Raw genomic sequence first — 18,271 nt, forward strand, 5'->3', positions numbered from 1 at the left:
GGGTGTCCTCTGGCAGGGTGAGGTTGACCAGGTTAGTGGCGAAGCGAGGCGCGTTGTCGTTGTCATCCAGCAGCAACACCCTCACCCATGCCGAGTCCATGTGGCGCGCCTCCTGCCACCCTGCCTCGCCCTGGGACGCGGATGTAGTGAAGGCGAAGATTAGTGCGGCAAGGACTCGTTAAGGGACGTTCTTCACTTCTCTTTCCAGTAAATGTATACGGAATATTGCTTTGAATTCTTACTTTGTGCTGCATAATGCGTTATGAGTAGGACTAAACGTCTGTATATAAAGAAGATAGAAGTTTTTATGTGTTGATGAGAAAGTGAAAGGAAACGCCCTCAGTTAGGTGATCAGGTGTTGCAGCAATTGAATGGCTTCTGTTTGTATGAAAGTTCAGGGAGACATTAGTTGAAATAGAAGTGAAATGTAACTCTGCTCAATTGTGTGCCGTATAATGAACATTCATTGTATTTTGGTACCACTGCAGTATTTACTTAGTCACAACTCTCTCTCTGCGCTCAGTCAGTTGTGTTGCATCGTATTAATACACTCACTAACTTTTCCTTCTTTCTTTGCCTCCCTTCCTTCCTTCTCCCTCCGAGCTGGTTTGCCTGCCTTCCTGTCTGTCTTCTTTCTTGCCTGCCTTCCTGCTTCCTTTCTATTCCTACCTACTTTGTTGCCTCCCTAGTTTCCTTCCCCTCCCTACCTCCATTCCTTTTTGCTTTCTATCCGTCTTCCCTTCCTGATTACCTTCTCCCTCCTATCTCTACGTTTCCTGCTTCCTCCTTTACTTTTCCTCTGCCTCCCTCGTATCCCTCCCTCCCTCTTCGGCTCATTACCACTCAAAGGATGGAGGTTCGAATGTTCATTGCATCAAAGTAGCAGTAATTGACGTTCCTCTTGTCAGCTCGGAGCACTACTCTCACCTGATCAGAGACTTGGATCTTGAACTTGAAGCCCCGTCGCTGGCTGGGGTCCTCGTAATCAAGTGGGTTGAGGGTTTGTAGGGCGCCGCTGTGGTTCATGGCAGGCACCACCGCAAACCTCTCCCACCCGTAGCCACTACCCGACACCACCTGTAGCACCATCACCAATGTCACCATCACCACCACCACCACCACCACATCCATTAAATGCTTGAGTTGGTAGTGGTATCCCATGTTTTCACTTTTAAACACACACACACACACACACACACACACACACACACACACACACACACACACACACACACACACACACACACACACACACACACGCAGCCAAAGAGTCGTTCACAGGCTTCCAGCAAAGACCAACACCTACACAATGAACTCTTTTGCCCCGCCAGTCTCCGCGCGGCCGTAATGTGTTTAGCGGTGCATTGAGTCGTGGCGATAAGGTTCTGGGAGCAAAAGAAACACACCTATGCGCGAAATCATGCCAAGATTATTGTGGAGTGGCGTTGTGAATCACTTTCATAGCCTGTGATTGTGTTGCCTTCGCCTAATTAACGCTGGTGGGCTGTTTAACTTCCCTCACTCATATTCCTAGGCGTTCATTGTGTTTCCTTTCCTCATTCCTTCATTCATACTGGCATTCTTATCTCTCCTCGTTTTCTCGTTTCCGTTACCATTTTTCTTTCTTCCTTACTCACACAGGTAGACTGTTTCCTTTCCTCATGAGCGCTGTCTGACGCTTTCTCTCTCGTTCTTTCACAAATGCTAATTCTCTCTCTCTCTCTCTCTCTCTCTCTCTCTCTCTCTCTCTCTCTCTCTCTCTCTCTCTCTCTCTCTCTCTCTCTCTCTCTCTCTCTCAAATTATTCTTTCTCTTTAAAGTAGTTTGTCTTTTACTCGTTAATATTACTGGGCTTTTTTTTTTTCTCTCATTAGCCTTTGATTGTTACTGGCAGTATCACACTAATGTTGTTCAACTAGACATATAAGATTTTACTGAGCAATAATAAAGCATGAGGTACTAAACTGAATCCCTGGACCGCCTCTTTTCCTGCCCGCGGTGCCTTTCGAAATCGGATCCTTATTTGCGCCTCATTTGTACTTAGGAGAAGCCATAGCATTCAAAGTTTAGACTGTCAGACTTTTTCCCATAAGTGTTGAGTTTGTGTTTTTTCTCTTCATTAACACTGTCAGACTTAAATTCTTTAGTACATGGACGCGTTTTTACCATGAGTTTTGTGTATGATTAGAAGATTTTATTTACATTAGGAAGGGTGTATGGAAGTCAGAAGATTGATGGCCAGAGTCTTCACTGTTTACTATTTCTGAAGCTGTATAAAGCGTCCAAATAGTAAGCAGAATGAATGTGAAAACGTGTCGTGGTACTGAAGAGGTTATGGCAAGGGTTGTAAATGGAGTGAGTTGCAACTGAGGAAGACACAGAAGGCGAGTGTGATAATTAAAGGCTGATCCGCTATGACCATTATGGGAAGAAACGAAAGAGGAACGCTGTTGGACTCTTTACTCTCTTCTCAAAAATGTTGATATTGGGTTACTTTCCTCGCAAACCTTATACCAGCCTACCTATTCCTCACAAGGCGTTGAAATGTGTGGGTACTGCGGTTCAACACCACTCTTTAAAAGGCGTTGGATCTTTGGCTCTTTTTCATCCTCTCTCACACACACACACACACACACACACACACACACACACACACACACACACACACACACACACACACACACACACACACACACAAGTAAAGCAGAATTTGTCATAATCACCAGTAAGGCTTTTGATCTTCATATAATATAAAGATAAATTGGTTTGGGCATTATCTGATTAGCGCCAAGCATTTTTCCCTTGGCGTGCCTGGAGGTTATTAGCTGGCTGTACGAGCTTTGTGTGCTGTGGATTTTTGTGTGGTTGCTGGTGATTTCAAAGCAGTGGTATATATATGGAGATTGTGTTTACTGTTGTTGTTGTTGTTGTTGTTGTTATTATTATTATTATTATCATCGATGTTATTGTTAATGGTGGCCGTGATGTTGTGCTAATTATGTGCTGTTAAAAATATTGGTTAATTAATTAGAAAATGAGTCAATTTAGCAATAAATTATACTTTGTGTATTTGTATAATATTTTTCCACAGTTGACAGAATTGACAGATCACCGATGGCCAACTTTCCACTTTCCACCACTTCTATTACTATTGCACATCCACTCCTGCACCACATCGCACCGCACCGCCCTGTCTACCTGCGGACGTAGCGCTTGCACATATACCTTGAAGGCAAAGTCATTAGTAGTGTCGAGGTCACGGACGGAGAGCAGAGCGAGGGAGGTGTTTGGGGTGACTGACTCTGGCACCGTCACTACCCACTCCCGCCGGCTGAACTTTGGGGACACGTCGTTCTCGTCCCCCAGCGCCACCACCACTGTGCCTGTGCCTGTGGGAAAAGCAGGGATGGGGTTAAGGATGGGGAAATGAGACACGTAGGCAAGGGAGGATTTGCGAAAAGGAAGGTAGGATGGAGGCAGTGGGGATGAAGAGAGAAAAAAAATGGTGTGAGGAATCGAATGTGGGAAATGAGAAAAGGGGAGAGAGAAAAAGAGATAGAAAAAAAGGGTTAAATGTGAAGAGGAGAAAAGGACAGTAACTGGAAGGATGGAGAGCCAATGAGAGGGAAAGGAAAATACGAGTAGTAAACACAAAAAAAGGATATATAGAAGGGAAAGCAGACAAGAAAGAGAAAGGATGAAAGGGAGACGGGGAGCGGAGATTGAGAGAACGGAAGAACAAGGAAAAGGAAGCACACACACACACACACACACACACACACACACACACACACACACACACACACACACACACAAAAAAAAAATATATGTATATATATATATATATATATATATATATATATATATATATATATATATATATATATATATATATATATATATATATATATATATATATATATATATATATATATATATATATATATATATATATATATATTATAATATAGCCAGTATGGTGCATGAAACTCAGCGTATAATATATCACGTGATTGGAAGTGTCTGGCGGGTGCCTCAGGCTGTCACTACCTAACCACAGGACATTGTATTTTTCAGAGACCAGTGTGTTTTTGCGTTGTCTCTGCTGTCCACCTCCCTGCGTGTCTGCCAGCCTTGCGGAGGGTTAAAATGTCAGGAATGTTTTTAGCCTTGAACACTGTGATGGCCGTGAGACCTTGGGTAAAGATTGTAATAGGGTTTTGTGTCGCTGTCAGTTTTGTTGTCGCTTGTGTAATGTGTGCACTTGTCATTGTTTTTTTAGATTTATATAAGGGCGAAGATGGGATAATATTGAAGCGTATAATGATAAATGTAACCTTCGTAACTTGGTGTGACAGAAAGGAAACGGTTGCTAGTGATTTTATGTGTGAAGGTGAAATGTTTCTTATTTCTGTATTGATTTATATTTTTCCCATATTGCATCAGTTCTGTTATAAATCATTTGAAGATTATCTGTTTTAAATTAAGGGTGATATATTTTTCTTTATAGTCAGTGGTTTAAAAATTAGGTAGAGCAACTTATCTTATAGTTTAATAGGTTTACTCTACTCTAACAGACAACAGAAGGGTTCATGTGAAGTTTGGAAATAAAAGTACTGAATGGATTAGACAAACAAGGACAGTCAGGTATGAGAAGAACAAAAAAATATATAACATATAGGAAAGCCAAAAAAGTTTGTGCACATGCAAGTATATCACTTGATGTCAATCGATATCAGAAATCTCATCAATTAGTCTTGCTCCGTGTCCTTGTTATCGAGACTCTTCACGTCACTCAGTCACTCAGTTTTTTCATTACCGCTGCTGCTGCACATGCTTTTTCTCCCTTTGTTGTTTTTCTCTACCCTATGTGTTTTATTTTTATCGTGTGGCTGGAGTTACTGAACCACTTTCCGGCTTGTCAATCATCCACGGTGAAATTGCGAGCTCCTAACTTTTATAAACTATTCTCTCTTTGTTCTGTTTCAAATGATGACGATGCCGGGAGAAGCTGTAGCAGTTGTTTTCATGTTTTTTTTTTTTTTTTTTTTTTACTGCAATTGTTACTTATCGATATGTCTTGTTCTCTCGGTTTTCTGTTATAGCATATTTCTCATTGACACTAATTTTGTACTGTATGAATCCGTTGTCAAGGTGTTTTCAATTCATCGATCCGTCAGTCAGTCAGTCATTTATTAAATCAGTCAATTAATCAGCTGAAAGTCAGTCACCCAATCCATCAGTTAGTCATGAAAATTTATCACATGTCAAAACACCTCGTGTGGGATAATATTTTCCATGTTTTTTCACTTTATTTATCTATTTATTTATTTTGTGTGTGTTTCCGTGCTTGTTAAAAGAAAATGCACATCTGGATTTTGATTGCTTCAGTATTTTTCGCGTTTGTCGCGTTAGTGAATCGTCCTTCGTGAAGCCGTTTCTTTTTATCGAAAGTTGTTAACTACTGATGACTGTTTGATTCGAGCGGCTCACAGTCAATTTTACTAAGATGAGTATTATCTTAACCCCTTCAGTACCATGAGACGTCTTCATATTTATTCTGGTTACTATTTGCATATTTTACACGGCTTCGGAAACTCATGTGGGTATTAAAATAGTGAAGACTCTAGATCAGTGGTTCCCAAAGTGGGCGGTACCGCCCCGTGGGGGCGGTGGAAAGATCTGGGGGGGCGGTGAGGAAGAAGGGGGCGGTAGGAGGGCGGCAGGGTGGCATGAAGAACAATTATTAACTTTTTCTTCTTTACGAAATCTTCAAATGAAGCTATGAAACCTTCGAGGCTTTTGGAACATTTGAAGAAAATGCACTCTGATAAAGCAGACAAAAACTTGGCATATTTTCAGTCACTCCGAGACAACGTTCGGAAACGGAAAACCATTGGAAATATATTTGCCAGCACTTTACAACAATCCACTGACGGTTTGCGAGCGTCATACAACATCTCTTTGCTGATTGCTAGATCTGGTAAGCCTCATACAATTGGAGAAGAGCTTATTCTACCAGCAGTAAGAGAGGTTCTGCACACAGTTGTACACAAGTCACCTGACCAAATTATAAAAGCTATTCCTCTCAGTGATAACTCTGTTCAGAGAAGAATAGATGAAATGGCTGAAAATATTGAAGAAACATTGTGTAACATGCTTAGGACAACAGAATTTAGTTTACAGTTAGATGAGTCCACTCTGCCAGGCAATGAATCTTTGCTTCTTGCTTATGTTCGTTTCGTCAAAGATGAAAGCTTGGTTCAAGAGCTGTTATTTGCAAGACAGCTTGAAACAGACACAAAAGGGGAGTCAGTATTTCGTGTCGTTGATGATTTTTTCAAAGAGAAAGACATCCCACTTTCTAACATTCTTGCTTGTGCAACAGATGGGGCACCATCAATGGTAGGTCGTCATCGTGGCTTCATTAGTTTCTTGAAAAAAGCTGTACCTGGAGTACTTACAGTGCACTGTGTAATCCACAGGCAGCATCTGGTCGCAAAAAACCTGAGTGGTAGACTACACAAATCAATGAGTACTGTTATCACAGCAATAAATAAAATCAAGGCACATGCCCTCAATTCCCGACTGTTTCGACAGCTCTGCACTGATAATGATGAAGAGTTTGAACGTTTAGTGTTGCACACAGAAGTTAGATGGCTGTCAAAGGGAAACTGCCTGAGACGTTTCTATTCACTGTTTGATACAGTTGTTGAATTCTTCCAAGACTCCAATTCTGTTCCGTGTGATGAACTAAGAAACATGAAGCATGACATTGCTTATTTGGCAGATATATTCACAAAGTTCAATGAAGTTAATTTGCAGCTGCAAGGAAATGAGGCTAACCTAATTAAAGTCAAATCAGCTATCTCCACCTTCCTGGCCAAGTTACAGTTATTCAAACGAAACAGCTCGTCATGCACTCTACCAGTTCCCAAGCCTCTCTGAATTGGATAAAAAGGCATACCAGACGATGACCTTCAAGTGTATTGTACACACCTGGATGAACTGCACAGAGACATGTCTGAGAGATTTGAGGACATTTTATTGCTTGAAATACCAGACTGGGTGATCAATCCATTCCTAAATGTCAACGGTGAGGAAACTGGAGTGGCAGAGGAAAAACTGATTTCAATTCAAAATGACATTGAGCTAAGGCCAAAGTTCAAAAAGTCATATCAAGATTTTTGGTTACAAAAAAAAATCTCTGACTGCTATCAAGTGCTGTGGAACAAGGTCAAGATGTACTTTATTGCCTTCCCAACATCGTATTTAGTAGAACGGGGCTTCAGTGCAGTCGCCTTGCTTCTTTCCAAGCAAAGAAACCGACTGAAAATTACTGACCGCGGGGATCTACGACTTCTTCTTAGTGAGTTCCAGCCTGATGTTGAGAAGCTTATGTCCCTGCACCAAGCACATCCATCCCATTAATATTAAGTGTGAGACAATGAAGGATACTGGTGGAATGTTTATTTACCATTCCATGTTGCTGAAACAGTTAAAACTGCTAAAAAATAAATTGGTTTACTAAATTGGGTTTTATTTGTGAAATACACATTTGTGTTTAACCTTTCTCTTTTCAAATTGCAGCATACCAAATATCAAGAAAGAGGTGTTTGTTTCCATATGTGTCTGTGTGTGTGTGGGGGCGCTAGGAATTCACCGGGGAGCCAAGGGAGCGCCAGCCTGCAAAAGTTTGGGAACCACTGCAGTCTAGATCCTTAGTCTTCTGATCTCTCCATAGACCCTTTGCTAGTGTAAATAAAATCGTCTAATCGTGCCCAAAACTCTTGTGAAAAATGCGTCACGGTACTGAAGGGGTTAATGTGCGCAAGATGATATTCTCAAGCGAGGAAGAAGCTATAGCACACGGATGAGTAAACTTTTGGTGAATAATGATAAGGTGACGCTCGTAGGTGCATGAGGGTTTGGCGAGTCCAGGTCCTGTTGAGTGATTCAGGTGTCGGTAATATATCACACGTGTCTAGTCTAGACGGCGGCCATGCACGCGTAAAACAACATTTAAAATCGACTCATATTAGGCTTCTGTGGAGAGGAGCTTCCCGCTGTCTGTTTCTGATCTAGAGGTCTCTCATCAGTGGTGGAATTTAATTAAAAGCGACGGAATGCTGACTACCTTGTATGAGTGAGCGCTGATGCTTTTTGCTTCCCATAGCTGTGTCTATCTATCTCTCTTTCTCTCTCAGATTACACCTCTCCTGGTGCCCCGTGTGGCTTGAGGTGGTTCTCTTTGCGGGAAAGGCTGACCTCGATGCGCTACATATTTTATAATGTGTATTCCTAGTTGTTATCGTGTCTTTCGAAATTTTTGTTATATGTTAACGATTTAATTATATATATATATATATATATATATATATATATATATATATATATATATATTATTTATTTATTTATTTATTTATTTATTTATTTATTTATTTATTTATTTATTTATTTATTTATTTATTTATCTCCATTATTTGACCTTATTGTTACGACGCTAAAACAATCAAACGGTCTTCTTGGGATTTGTTTTCGTGTGATGCTTTTTAATCAAGATCTAAAGAAACAGATGAAGTGATCTTTGTTCTCTCAGGTCATCTCGGTAGGTTCTGTGCTTCCCGTGACAACGCCAATGACGGATGGATGGATGTACTGCACGAAACTCAGTTGTGTGTGAAACATGTGGTGGTGGTGGGAACAGGGTCATGTGTGTGTGTGTGTGTGTGTGTGTGTGTGTGTGTGTGTGTGTGTGTGTGTGTGAGGTCGTCTATCTTCTTGGTAATCCCTTCGTGACTAGCTGTCTGGGTTTCGTAATCCTTTTCTGGAAATAATACTCTTATTTCATATATACGAGTATACAGTGGGGCAGGAACAGGGCGGGATGACCTTACCTGTCGCTTTTCAACTTGCACCAATCCCATCCACCCTCGTATCCCTTTCTCCCTGCTTCTTTTTATTCACCTGAGCTTTGCATGTATTCCTACATTTACGTGCTCACCTTTTACAGCAGCCCTCTCTAATAGATCTATTCTATCCGGCAGATAAGCTGAGGCTGTGTAGCAGGGAATCAGTACAAAAAAAGATAAAAAAAAAAAAACGTACCAACACTAGCAGCACCAGCAATTTGAGGAAGCGGACACCATCAGGACGGATTAAAGGTATGATTGCCAGCTTACGGTCTTGTACTCCGTGTGCACTCAGATACCAGTGAATGTTGCCTTGGTTAATCCTTTAAAGTATTATTCTTTTATTGTGACTGACGGAGGTTGGAATGTTCAAACCAAAGTGGAGTTGTTTATTATGTGTTTGTGTGTGTATGGGTGGGTGAGGCGAGTGGTTTGATTTGAGACCACAGACCGTATTACTGAATGTCTCAGTATCGTATCTTACATTTAAGGGCTCTTACTAGTTATTAGGAGTTTTCAAGAGTGTTTCCGTGACTCTAGTGATCGATCAACAAGGATTATGCATCATCAATAGGAGAAACACTCACAGAAACACGGACTGAATATCTTTGTGGAGTTCAGTTATCAATTAGTGGTTCATCAGTTTTTTAGCATGGTATCACTGACACGTGCGCGCGGGCACACACACACACACACACACACACACACACACACACACACACACACACACACACACACACACACACACACACACATGATGTGTGTTTGATTTTTTTTGTGTGTGCGCATTGTAGTTTGAGGAGTGAAAGCAATACTCACGCAGAAAAATCGTACATGCAAGCATTCTCACACTTAAACAAAAAGAAAACCCACTTTGGACTATTGCAAAATACGTAACATTGTAGGAGTGGCTGGTCGCGGGTTTCGAGTGAGACTCGTACCAGCCTTGCAACTGGAACCACTGGGTTGAAAAAACATAAACAAAAAACAAACAATAGAATAAAAGTTAACAGGGAAATAAATTAATGCACTGAGTAAATGGACAAAAAATAAACTTTAATCTTTACCCGGCGCAAGGGAGCTCTTGTGATATTTCGTGGGTTGTTGTAAAATCCTTTTCACATTTGCCGTGTTTTAATTGCCACATGTGTAGTATTGAAGCTCAGCTAACCGCAGATTGCGTTCATCAATGCAAAATGTAATGGTGCCATCAGCCACGCCGCCAGATTTTTTAGGTGGTGTGATCTACAGGAAAGGAAGTGGATTGTGTATGGGGCTTGCGGCTGTTACAGGTATGAAACCCTCCAGCTGCCTTCCGGCTAGGCTAACTTTGCACTCGCTGCCGTGACTCCGATGTGACATAAAAGTTTTGAGGATAAAAGTAATGTCGAAATGAAATTAAATAAGTTGCCTCGTACACTTCTCTCCCCTTGCGTGCTTTGCTCTCCTCCTCGGGATCAAGTGAGGGTGCCTTGCTAATATTAACCATTAAGCTTATTGGACTTACCTTTGAGCCCACCGCCGTCGGAGGCCACCACCTGGATGACAAAGGAAGGCGTCTGTTCCCTGTCGAGGCAACACAGTGCAGTCCGAATCCTGCCGCGCCACCGCCACCGCCGCCACACCCCGGGAAAGACACAAACACACACACATCAGTACCAGAGGGACACGTAAACAGAGACTGTCTATCGCAGCGTCAAGTTGGCGTGTTGTGTAGCAGTGAAGTGAACCTGCAGGTGTTGGGGAGAGGGAGCATAACATTGCCTATAGACGCGTGGGACTTTCTGCTGCACCAATGTATATAAATGTAGTTGTATTAAAGTTGTAATTTTATGTTTTTACTTTAGAAAGCTGCATCCCATGATTTTCCTCCAAGGTAAACTGTGTCTGTCCGGCGGTGTTTGCCAGGGTACATAGAGCGTGAGGGTCATTGGGCTGGGCGATCAGGCGGGGTCGGGCTGCAATCACACACACAACCTTCAGCCCGATGGTCATCACCGCCATCTGTTTGCCACGGCCCACGGACCCCGCCGGCCTGGCGAAATATTTCGAGGCTGTTGAGCCAGACAAGCTATGGATGTAATCTGGAGGGGCCGAGCACGTGCTGTGGCCAATCTGTGTGGCGGCCGTATATTGTGTGTGTGGAGAGGTGCAGTGTACGGGGAACACACTGCCTACGGGTGTGTCACTGACGGATGCCTCCACATTCTCCTCTCTCTTTCCCCATCTCCCCTTCCCACTTCCCCAGCTCCCAACTTACGTGCCCGTGGCGCTGTCAATGGAGAAGATGGGTCGACCTGACTGTTCGTCGATCACATTTTTGTCGACGGAGTAGGTGACGGCAGCGTTGGCACCTTCCTCGGGGTCATCCAGGTCAGTCGCCGTCACGTGTGCCACCTCCGTCCCTGCCGATCAGGAAGGTCACATGACGGGGAAGATTCACAATGGCGATATTATAATGACGCGCTGACACCTGAACCAACACGAGGAATTTGTGACAGAAGGAGGGAGTGTAAGATAAAATTGACTTGCTGAAATTAATAACAAAGGACTCCATGCGGGTTGACTTATCTAGTGGCGGTGTTTAAACACTTTTGTCTTGTAATGGTTTCAGGTAAAGTGGAATAACGTGACTGTCACTCTGCCACACATCACACTTACCGGCGTCTGCGTTTTCCAGCACCGAGGCCTCAATGACGTTGTGTGGGAAGAAGGGCGCGTTATCGTTGATGTCTTTAACATTGACGTGGACCTGCGCTCGTGCAGTATGCAGGCCATCCGTCGCCGCTACCCACAGCCTCCACCGCGCCCGGCCCAGCGGTGCGTCCCGGTCCAGCGGCTGCCCGTTGGAGGGGATGGAAAAGATGGGAAGATGAAAAGTCAGTAGCTTGATCCAAAAGAAGAAAAAATGGTGTTTGTATCTAGCGGGAAGCGCTACCAGGCGAGAAAATAATAAAAAAGAATAAATTCAAGCGAGTACAAAATTTTTCCTCATCCGGAAATGAACGGTCTAGAAATGTCATTTATATTTTTAATCTGTTATATCTGCGTGGTGATCTGTGGAATTATCTGCTGGTATGGAACTGTTTCTATTGTGATGCAGTGCCATAATTTGCTAATTACGACTGAAATGCTTTGACTGATTTTAAAAGCGTAAGATCTGGAAATGAATAAAAAATTGAAGCAGAATAGCGGCGAGCAGTAACAATGACGAAATAGAGGGAAGCTCATATGGCAACAGCTGCTCTCTCTGCCGTCACTTACGAGGTTGAGAAAGTACGAATGAGCACCATTGCGATACACAGTGACATTTGAAGACAATGGAAGGTAATTAATTAAGGGAGAAGGTGGTGATGAGACAGGTTGGCTCAGTGGTACATATAAGTGTAGCAGAGTTGATGGAGGCGGGTGAGGTACTCGTCATATGAAAGAATCAACACTTCGTCGTGAGTTTTTAGCAGTAATTTTTCAGTAAGGTGGGGTAAGATCTGGTGCCAGGTGTTTGTCAATCAGTTAATCATGCAATAATTACAACAATGGCAGTGTTTAAAAGTAAAAAGAATATCCAAATACACTGTGCATATATGAACAGCCACAAAGTTTGTATTCTTAGTTTAAATAAATTAGTGTATTTTTGTCAGTATAATTTATTTTCAACTACATTTTTGATACCTGAACGGTTTCTTTAGAACACACAAAAAAGAATGCAGATGCAAAGAGAAAACATTTTTAGATTGGAAGGGTGTTGAGAAAGTTGTCATTGGATAAATTAGAAACCAAAATTAAACCATCGCCTCTCTGTACGTGAACACCTCTTAGAGACCTAGACTCATCACTACCTCAGGCAGGCAACACTGTGGCCTGAGAGGTAGGTCTGTGACTTGAAAGAGATGGTGGTGTCGGTAAGGGTATAAGGGAGGAAGACAGAAATATATTGAGAGAATTTCAAACAGAACTGTTGGCCAAGAGCGGAGTTGCTGTCGGAAGTGGAGAGTTCAGATGACAGTGAAGGCAGCATTACGTGTACCTTGGTATCGGATGAGAGCAATTGTAGCGTCAGTGCCTGGAAACTTATGTTAAGAAAAAGAATGAAGAAAATATATATTTAGATATCAGTGCCAGCCGAGCGAATCTATTTGAGAGAGAATGAAATGAATTAGTGTAAGAGGCTGAATGTTCGTGTCGGTAAGGGGATGAGTAAGACAAATTAGATTAGACAGTCAAAGCTCACGATTGAGAAAAGAATATAAAACGAGTAGAGCTTTTTATCCTTTAGTAATGATGTCGGACGAGACAGAACATGTAATGGGAAGCGATGGCATAAGAGAAAGTCGTATAACAAAAGGGATATACCAAGTCAAAATCTTGAAAGGTTAACAATCAGGATGCGACGAAGAATTAAGGAATCCAGCTTTATAAAGTTAGATTTATAAAGAAACAAAAGAATCAGATAGAGTAGTAGATGTATGGAATTTTTTTTTTTTTTATGTAGGGAAGAGGGCCAGCCAAGGGCAAAAAAAAAAAAAAAAAAATAGAAAAAGATTAAAAAAGGCCCACTTGAGTGCTGGCTCTCTACAAAGAGGAAAAGCGTTAGCCAAAATTAGAGAGCAAATGCCTCGATATCTCCCTCAGCAGTTAGGTTATTGGCCATGAGTCAATAGAGATATAAATGATAAGATAAGTTTATGGCAAGGGGCATGTGGATACAGGTATAGGTATGCTTCATGTAGGAAGTGCACGTGTGGACTTAATGATGTGACTTCTTTTATACCCTTACGTTATGCTGTTACGTACCCGAAGGAGGTGTATGTATCCTGAGGAGCGGCTGATGGAGAAGGTGGTGTTGATGGGCGCGTGGTGGTCGTCCGTGGAGAGAGAGTAGAGCAGTCTGCCCTCGTCACTGATGTCCCCGTCCTCCGCTATCACCTGTACGGTCACGGACACATGGCGATTAATGCTTCTGTCATTTCTACAGTTTATAGTCTTCTTCGATGTTTGGTGATTTTATCTGCTGAGTTTCCGTACTTTATTTCAGCTGATTTTGCTGTTTAAGATACTGGATGTTAAATGTAAAAAAAATAAATTATTACATCTCTGCAGCCTACCATGCTACCATCCTCTGCAACCTACTATGGATGAAAAAATGATTATTTATACAATTTTGTTTCCCGCCTTTTGAAATTGTAAGTTTTGTCCATGACTAGTTTGTGGTTGTAGAGATGCAGCAATTTCAAGCCAAGTCCATCCATCATTTTGAGACATTTTAGTAAAGAACACTTGCTTTACTCTCTGATGTCCTCATTGCTCAGTCCTTTTCCTGCCTTGTCACGTCTCTTTCAACTATTCTAAATTAGAACTGTGACACCTTTCATTTAGCTTCTTGAGAATAAGTAACGAAATTATTAAGAGAAAACACTGATCAGAATGGAAATGAATGGAGAATGCGATGTTACTGTTGAACATGATTATATACCACACCATTACTGTCATCACCACCACCACCACCGCTACGCACTATTTCCTATTGCTTCTGTTCCTAGGATTGAATTGACGATGACTGAAAGGTCGGTAGTGCACTCTCACTGCGTTGCGTTCCTCGGGTGACGTCGTAATCTCTTCAGTACTGGGACGCATTTTTACTACGAGTTAGTTAGTTAGTTAGACTATTTTATTTACATTAGGAAGGTCTATGGAGGTCAGAAGATTGATGCACAGAGTCTTCACTATTCTAATCCCCACATAAATTTCTCAAGCTGTATAAAATCAAATAGTAAGCAGAATAGATATGAAAACGCGTCATGGTACTGGAGGGTTAAAACGTTAAGTATATACTGTTACTATTCAATTTTTTTTTATTACTATACCATCGCTGGCTTTACATCACCATTCTTATCTTCTGTTACTACTGCAATCCTTATGAGTATTAATAACCATCACCACAACAAACTTATCTATCTGTATATTGTCATAATTTTCATTGCTACCATTAATCATATCACCAGAACAACACACCACCTCCAGTACCACCACCACCACCACCACCAAAGCACCACCCTTCCCTTTAGAATCTATAGAACTTAAAAGGGAAGGGAAGGAAAGGGAAGGGCGGCCATACACAGGCATCCTATTTATTGCCTTTGTTAGCGCTGTTATTGAGTTCCGTTCAGCGTCGCCTCTTGTTTATTATTGTTATTCGCGTCCACTGCTATGGTCTAGCGAGCTGGCATGTCACGGGGTGGTGGTGGTGGTGGTAAACACACACACACACACACACACACACACACACACACACACACACACACACACACACACACACACACACACACACACACACACACACACACACTCTCTCTCTCACTCTCTCTCTCTCTCTCTCTCTCTCTCTCTCTCTCTCTCTCTCTCTCTCTCTCTCTCTCTCTCTCTCTCTCTCTCAAATACACTCAGGGACAGATAAGATGAAAGTGGAAAACTGGAGATAGGAATAGTGATAAAAGAGAAAAGGAGACGTAAGATAATCTATTAAGAAGAGCAAGACGATGATAATGATAATAATGAGGAGAATAGTAGTAAGAACAACAATGATTAAGAAAAAGGTGCAAGACTCAAATGAAGGAAAGAAAATATGATGAAAGGAGAAAAGAAAACGGACCGAATAAAAGAAAATATTCAAAATGATGATGGCGATAACGAAGATAATAATGATATTGATATAAGGAAAACGTTTGTCACTCTCACCTGCAGGATAGCTTTGGGCAGATGTCTGTCGTCCTCCTCCGTGATCTGCGTCTCGAACACAGGACGCGGGAAGGCCGGCGGGAGGTCGTTTTGATCCTTCACCCGCACAAAAACCCTCGCAAAGGCCCGCTCCTCCCCCGCCTGCCCGCCCACCACCAAATCGTACTGGGGGTGTGGGCGTGGGTGGATAAATGAGTAGAAGGATGGGCGGATGCATGCAGTGGCTGCTGGCTGCTAAACTACACACACACACACACACACACACACACACACACACACACACACACACACACACACACACACACACACACACACTTTATTGCCGTGACTGTATATATGACAATTCAACACTAGCCATAAATTCGACAAGGGCAGCTGTACAGGGCTGGGCTTGGGTCGGTGGTAGAGGTATAGGAGGAGGAGGAGGAGGAGGAAGAGGTGAGGTGGGTTGGGGAGCGGGCGAGAGGAAGGATAGGAGCACGGAGGACTTAGTTTATTTTTTAAGTGAAGAGGGATGGATGGTAAAGCGGAACAGATTGGTTAGGGTTTAAGGAATGGAAAATTGTGGAAAAGGAAAGTATAGGGAAATTTAAGTTGAGGATTTGTGGTTGGGATTGCGGAAGATCAGGGTGGAATAAGAAGGGTGATTTTGTAAGGATTGGTTGTGGAGGAGTTTGAAGTGGGTTTAAAAAAGAAATTGGTGTTGGATAAAGGAAGGAAGGAGTCAGATGATGGACTGATGGATGGAACTAAGTGTGTAAGAGAGAGAGAGAGAGAGAGAGAGAGAGAGAGAGAGAGAGAGAGAGAGAGAGAGAGAGAGAGAAACTAGATGATACCAATAGACATGGAAAGAAAATTAACTGCTTGGATACGGTATAGAAGTTGAAAGGAAGAAAAGGAAGAAACAATTGCAAAACAGCGGAAAAGTGCCAGGGTGAAAAAATAAGGGACTGAAAGAGAGGTATAGTGACATTGATCTTCCATTTAATAAGGAAGAGAGGAAGTGGGATGTGTGCTTCATGCGAGTATGCAAAAGGAAGGAGGAAGGAAGGGATGAATGCATAGGGTCGAAGAGGATGCAGGATTTATTAACAGGGAAGGCTATGGACGTAGGCAATCAGGGTAGTGTCTTGCAGGATGGCGCTCTGTATCCGTACTCACCTGTTTGTACGCTTCATAGTCAAGAGGCGCTGTCAGAGTAAGGTGGCCTGTGTGGGGGTGTGCGTGGAAGAGTCCCCCCGCAGCCCCGCTCACCACGCTGTACACCACGTCGCTGGCTGCTGACACACGCACACACACACACAAAACAAAAAAGGAGAGAAAAAAAAGAATTTAGGTTTCTCGTATGGTAAAAGGTGATGCAAGTATAAATTTCCATATTTCCTCCTAATCCTTTCCCTGTTGCGAGGTTTTAACCCCTTCAGTACCATGTCGTGTTTTCATATTCACTCTACTTATTATTTGGTGATTTTATTCAGCTTCAGAAACTTATGTGGGGATTAAAATAGTAAAGGCTTTGGCCATTAATCTTCTGACCTCCATAAACTCTTCCTAATATAAGTCTAATCGTCTAATCGTACAGAAATTCATGGTAAAAATGCGTCCCAGTACTGAAGGAGTTAAGGAGGTTTCTGTGGATGTTACGTGCCTCTTCCTGCTGTTTTGGAATTGTGTTATTAGCCACCTTATTGTTTTGACGGACTTGTGTGTGTCTATATTCAGGTTTGAGTTGCTTTGAGCTTACCTTTTCTAGCGTTGATCATAGTTTGGTATTTTGACATGTCATGCTACCTGTGACCTAATTTCTGTGGCATCTATCAATCAGTCAATCAATCAGTCGGTAAATCAGTGTTTCCTCTCTCTCTCTCTCTCTCTCTCTCTCTCTCTCTCTCTCTCTCTCTCTCTCTCTCTCTCTCTCTCTCTCTCTCTCTCTCTCTCTCTCTCTCTCTCTCTCTCTCTCTCTCTCTCTCTCTCTCTCTCTCGTCATCGTCTCGTATTCCACAACACCATGCAAGTATCTCCTTTACCTGGATATGTAGTGTGCTCAAGTCTCATTCCTTTCACTATTTTTCCTTTTTTTACTTGATTCTTATCTGTTTTTACCTTGTGGGACACGTGTCATTACATATTCATGCACTCGTTCCTATACCATCCACGTATCACCTGTGTGTTAAGTGTCTCTCCTCACGTGTAGGTGTCATTATTCAGGAATAACGTGCAGCCACACACACACACACACACACACACACACCAGTATATAGGGTATCAGAAAGGGGCTTCATTTTTCTCCCAGCAAGATAACGCGTTCTTCAGACTTCATTTAAGTTTCTCCTTTTCTCTCCCGCTCTATGTCACACACTTCCTATCTCTCCCTATAAAGAAAAACTCCCTCCAGTGGGCTTTGTTCTAGTCGTACGATTTCTTGTAAATTTCTCATCCCATAAGGGGAACTTTTTTTGCGCTGGGGAAAGTTGCGGTGGGAAAAGTTGTGTTGGTCTGTCAGGACGAGATAAGAAGAGGAAGGAAGGGTTGGACGCGAGTGTCACGACCGCATCACAACTTCACTTCGGTTAGAAATAATTTTAGTGGGTCTGTTGTGTCACGTTTCTCTGGCTGCTTGCGTCC

The 18,271-nt window shown here is 42.4% G+C and overlaps 1 protein-coding gene and 1 long non-coding RNA gene across 5 annotated transcripts in view; one reads left to right on the top strand and one right to left on the bottom strand.

Annotated features, from left to right (window-relative positions):
* The window catches only part of LOC123504947, a 20,690-nt gene extending 8,963 nt beyond the window's left edge, over positions 1-11,727 (top strand). For 2 of the 3 annotated variants that reach the window (XR_006674994.1, XR_006674996.1), the window contains exons 2-3: positions 9,047-9,163; positions 11,592-11,727. This is a non-coding gene — a long non-coding RNA (uncharacterized LOC123504947). Of the gene's footprint in view, positions 1-9,046; positions 9,164-11,159; positions 11,285-11,591 lie in introns of all 3 variants that reach the window. The other variant, XR_006674995.1, reaches the window with a different exon arrangement.
* Positions 1-18,271, bottom strand: part of LOC123504946 (putative neural-cadherin 2) — a 188,683-nt gene that overhangs the window by 26,107 nt on the left and 144,305 nt on the right. Inside the window, exons 5-13 of one of the 2 annotated variants that reach the window (XM_045255903.1) lie at positions 16,808-16,923; positions 15,647-15,811; positions 13,706-13,837; positions 11,573-11,750; positions 11,172-11,316; positions 10,419-10,507; positions 3,225-3,388; positions 928-1,077; positions 1-130 (exon numbers count right to left, since the gene is read on the bottom strand). The exon at positions 1-130 is cut by the window's left edge and continues 47 nt beyond it. In XM_045255903.1, coding sequence (XP_045111838.1) covers positions 1-130; positions 928-1,077; positions 3,225-3,388; positions 10,419-10,507; positions 11,172-11,316; positions 11,573-11,750; positions 13,706-13,837; positions 15,647-15,811; positions 16,808-16,923 — 1,269 coding nt within the window. The remainder of the gene's footprint in view (positions 131-927; positions 1,078-3,224; positions 3,389-10,418; positions 10,508-11,171; positions 11,317-11,572; positions 11,751-13,705; positions 13,838-15,646; positions 15,812-16,807; positions 16,924-18,271) is intronic. The other variant, XM_045255904.1, reaches the window with a different exon arrangement.

This window comes from Portunus trituberculatus, chromosome 17, assembly GCF_017591435.1.
Source record: "Portunus trituberculatus isolate SZX2019 chromosome 17, ASM1759143v1, whole genome shotgun sequence".
NCBI classification, from domain to species: Eukaryota; Metazoa; Arthropoda; class Malacostraca; order Decapoda; family Portunidae; genus Portunus; species Portunus trituberculatus.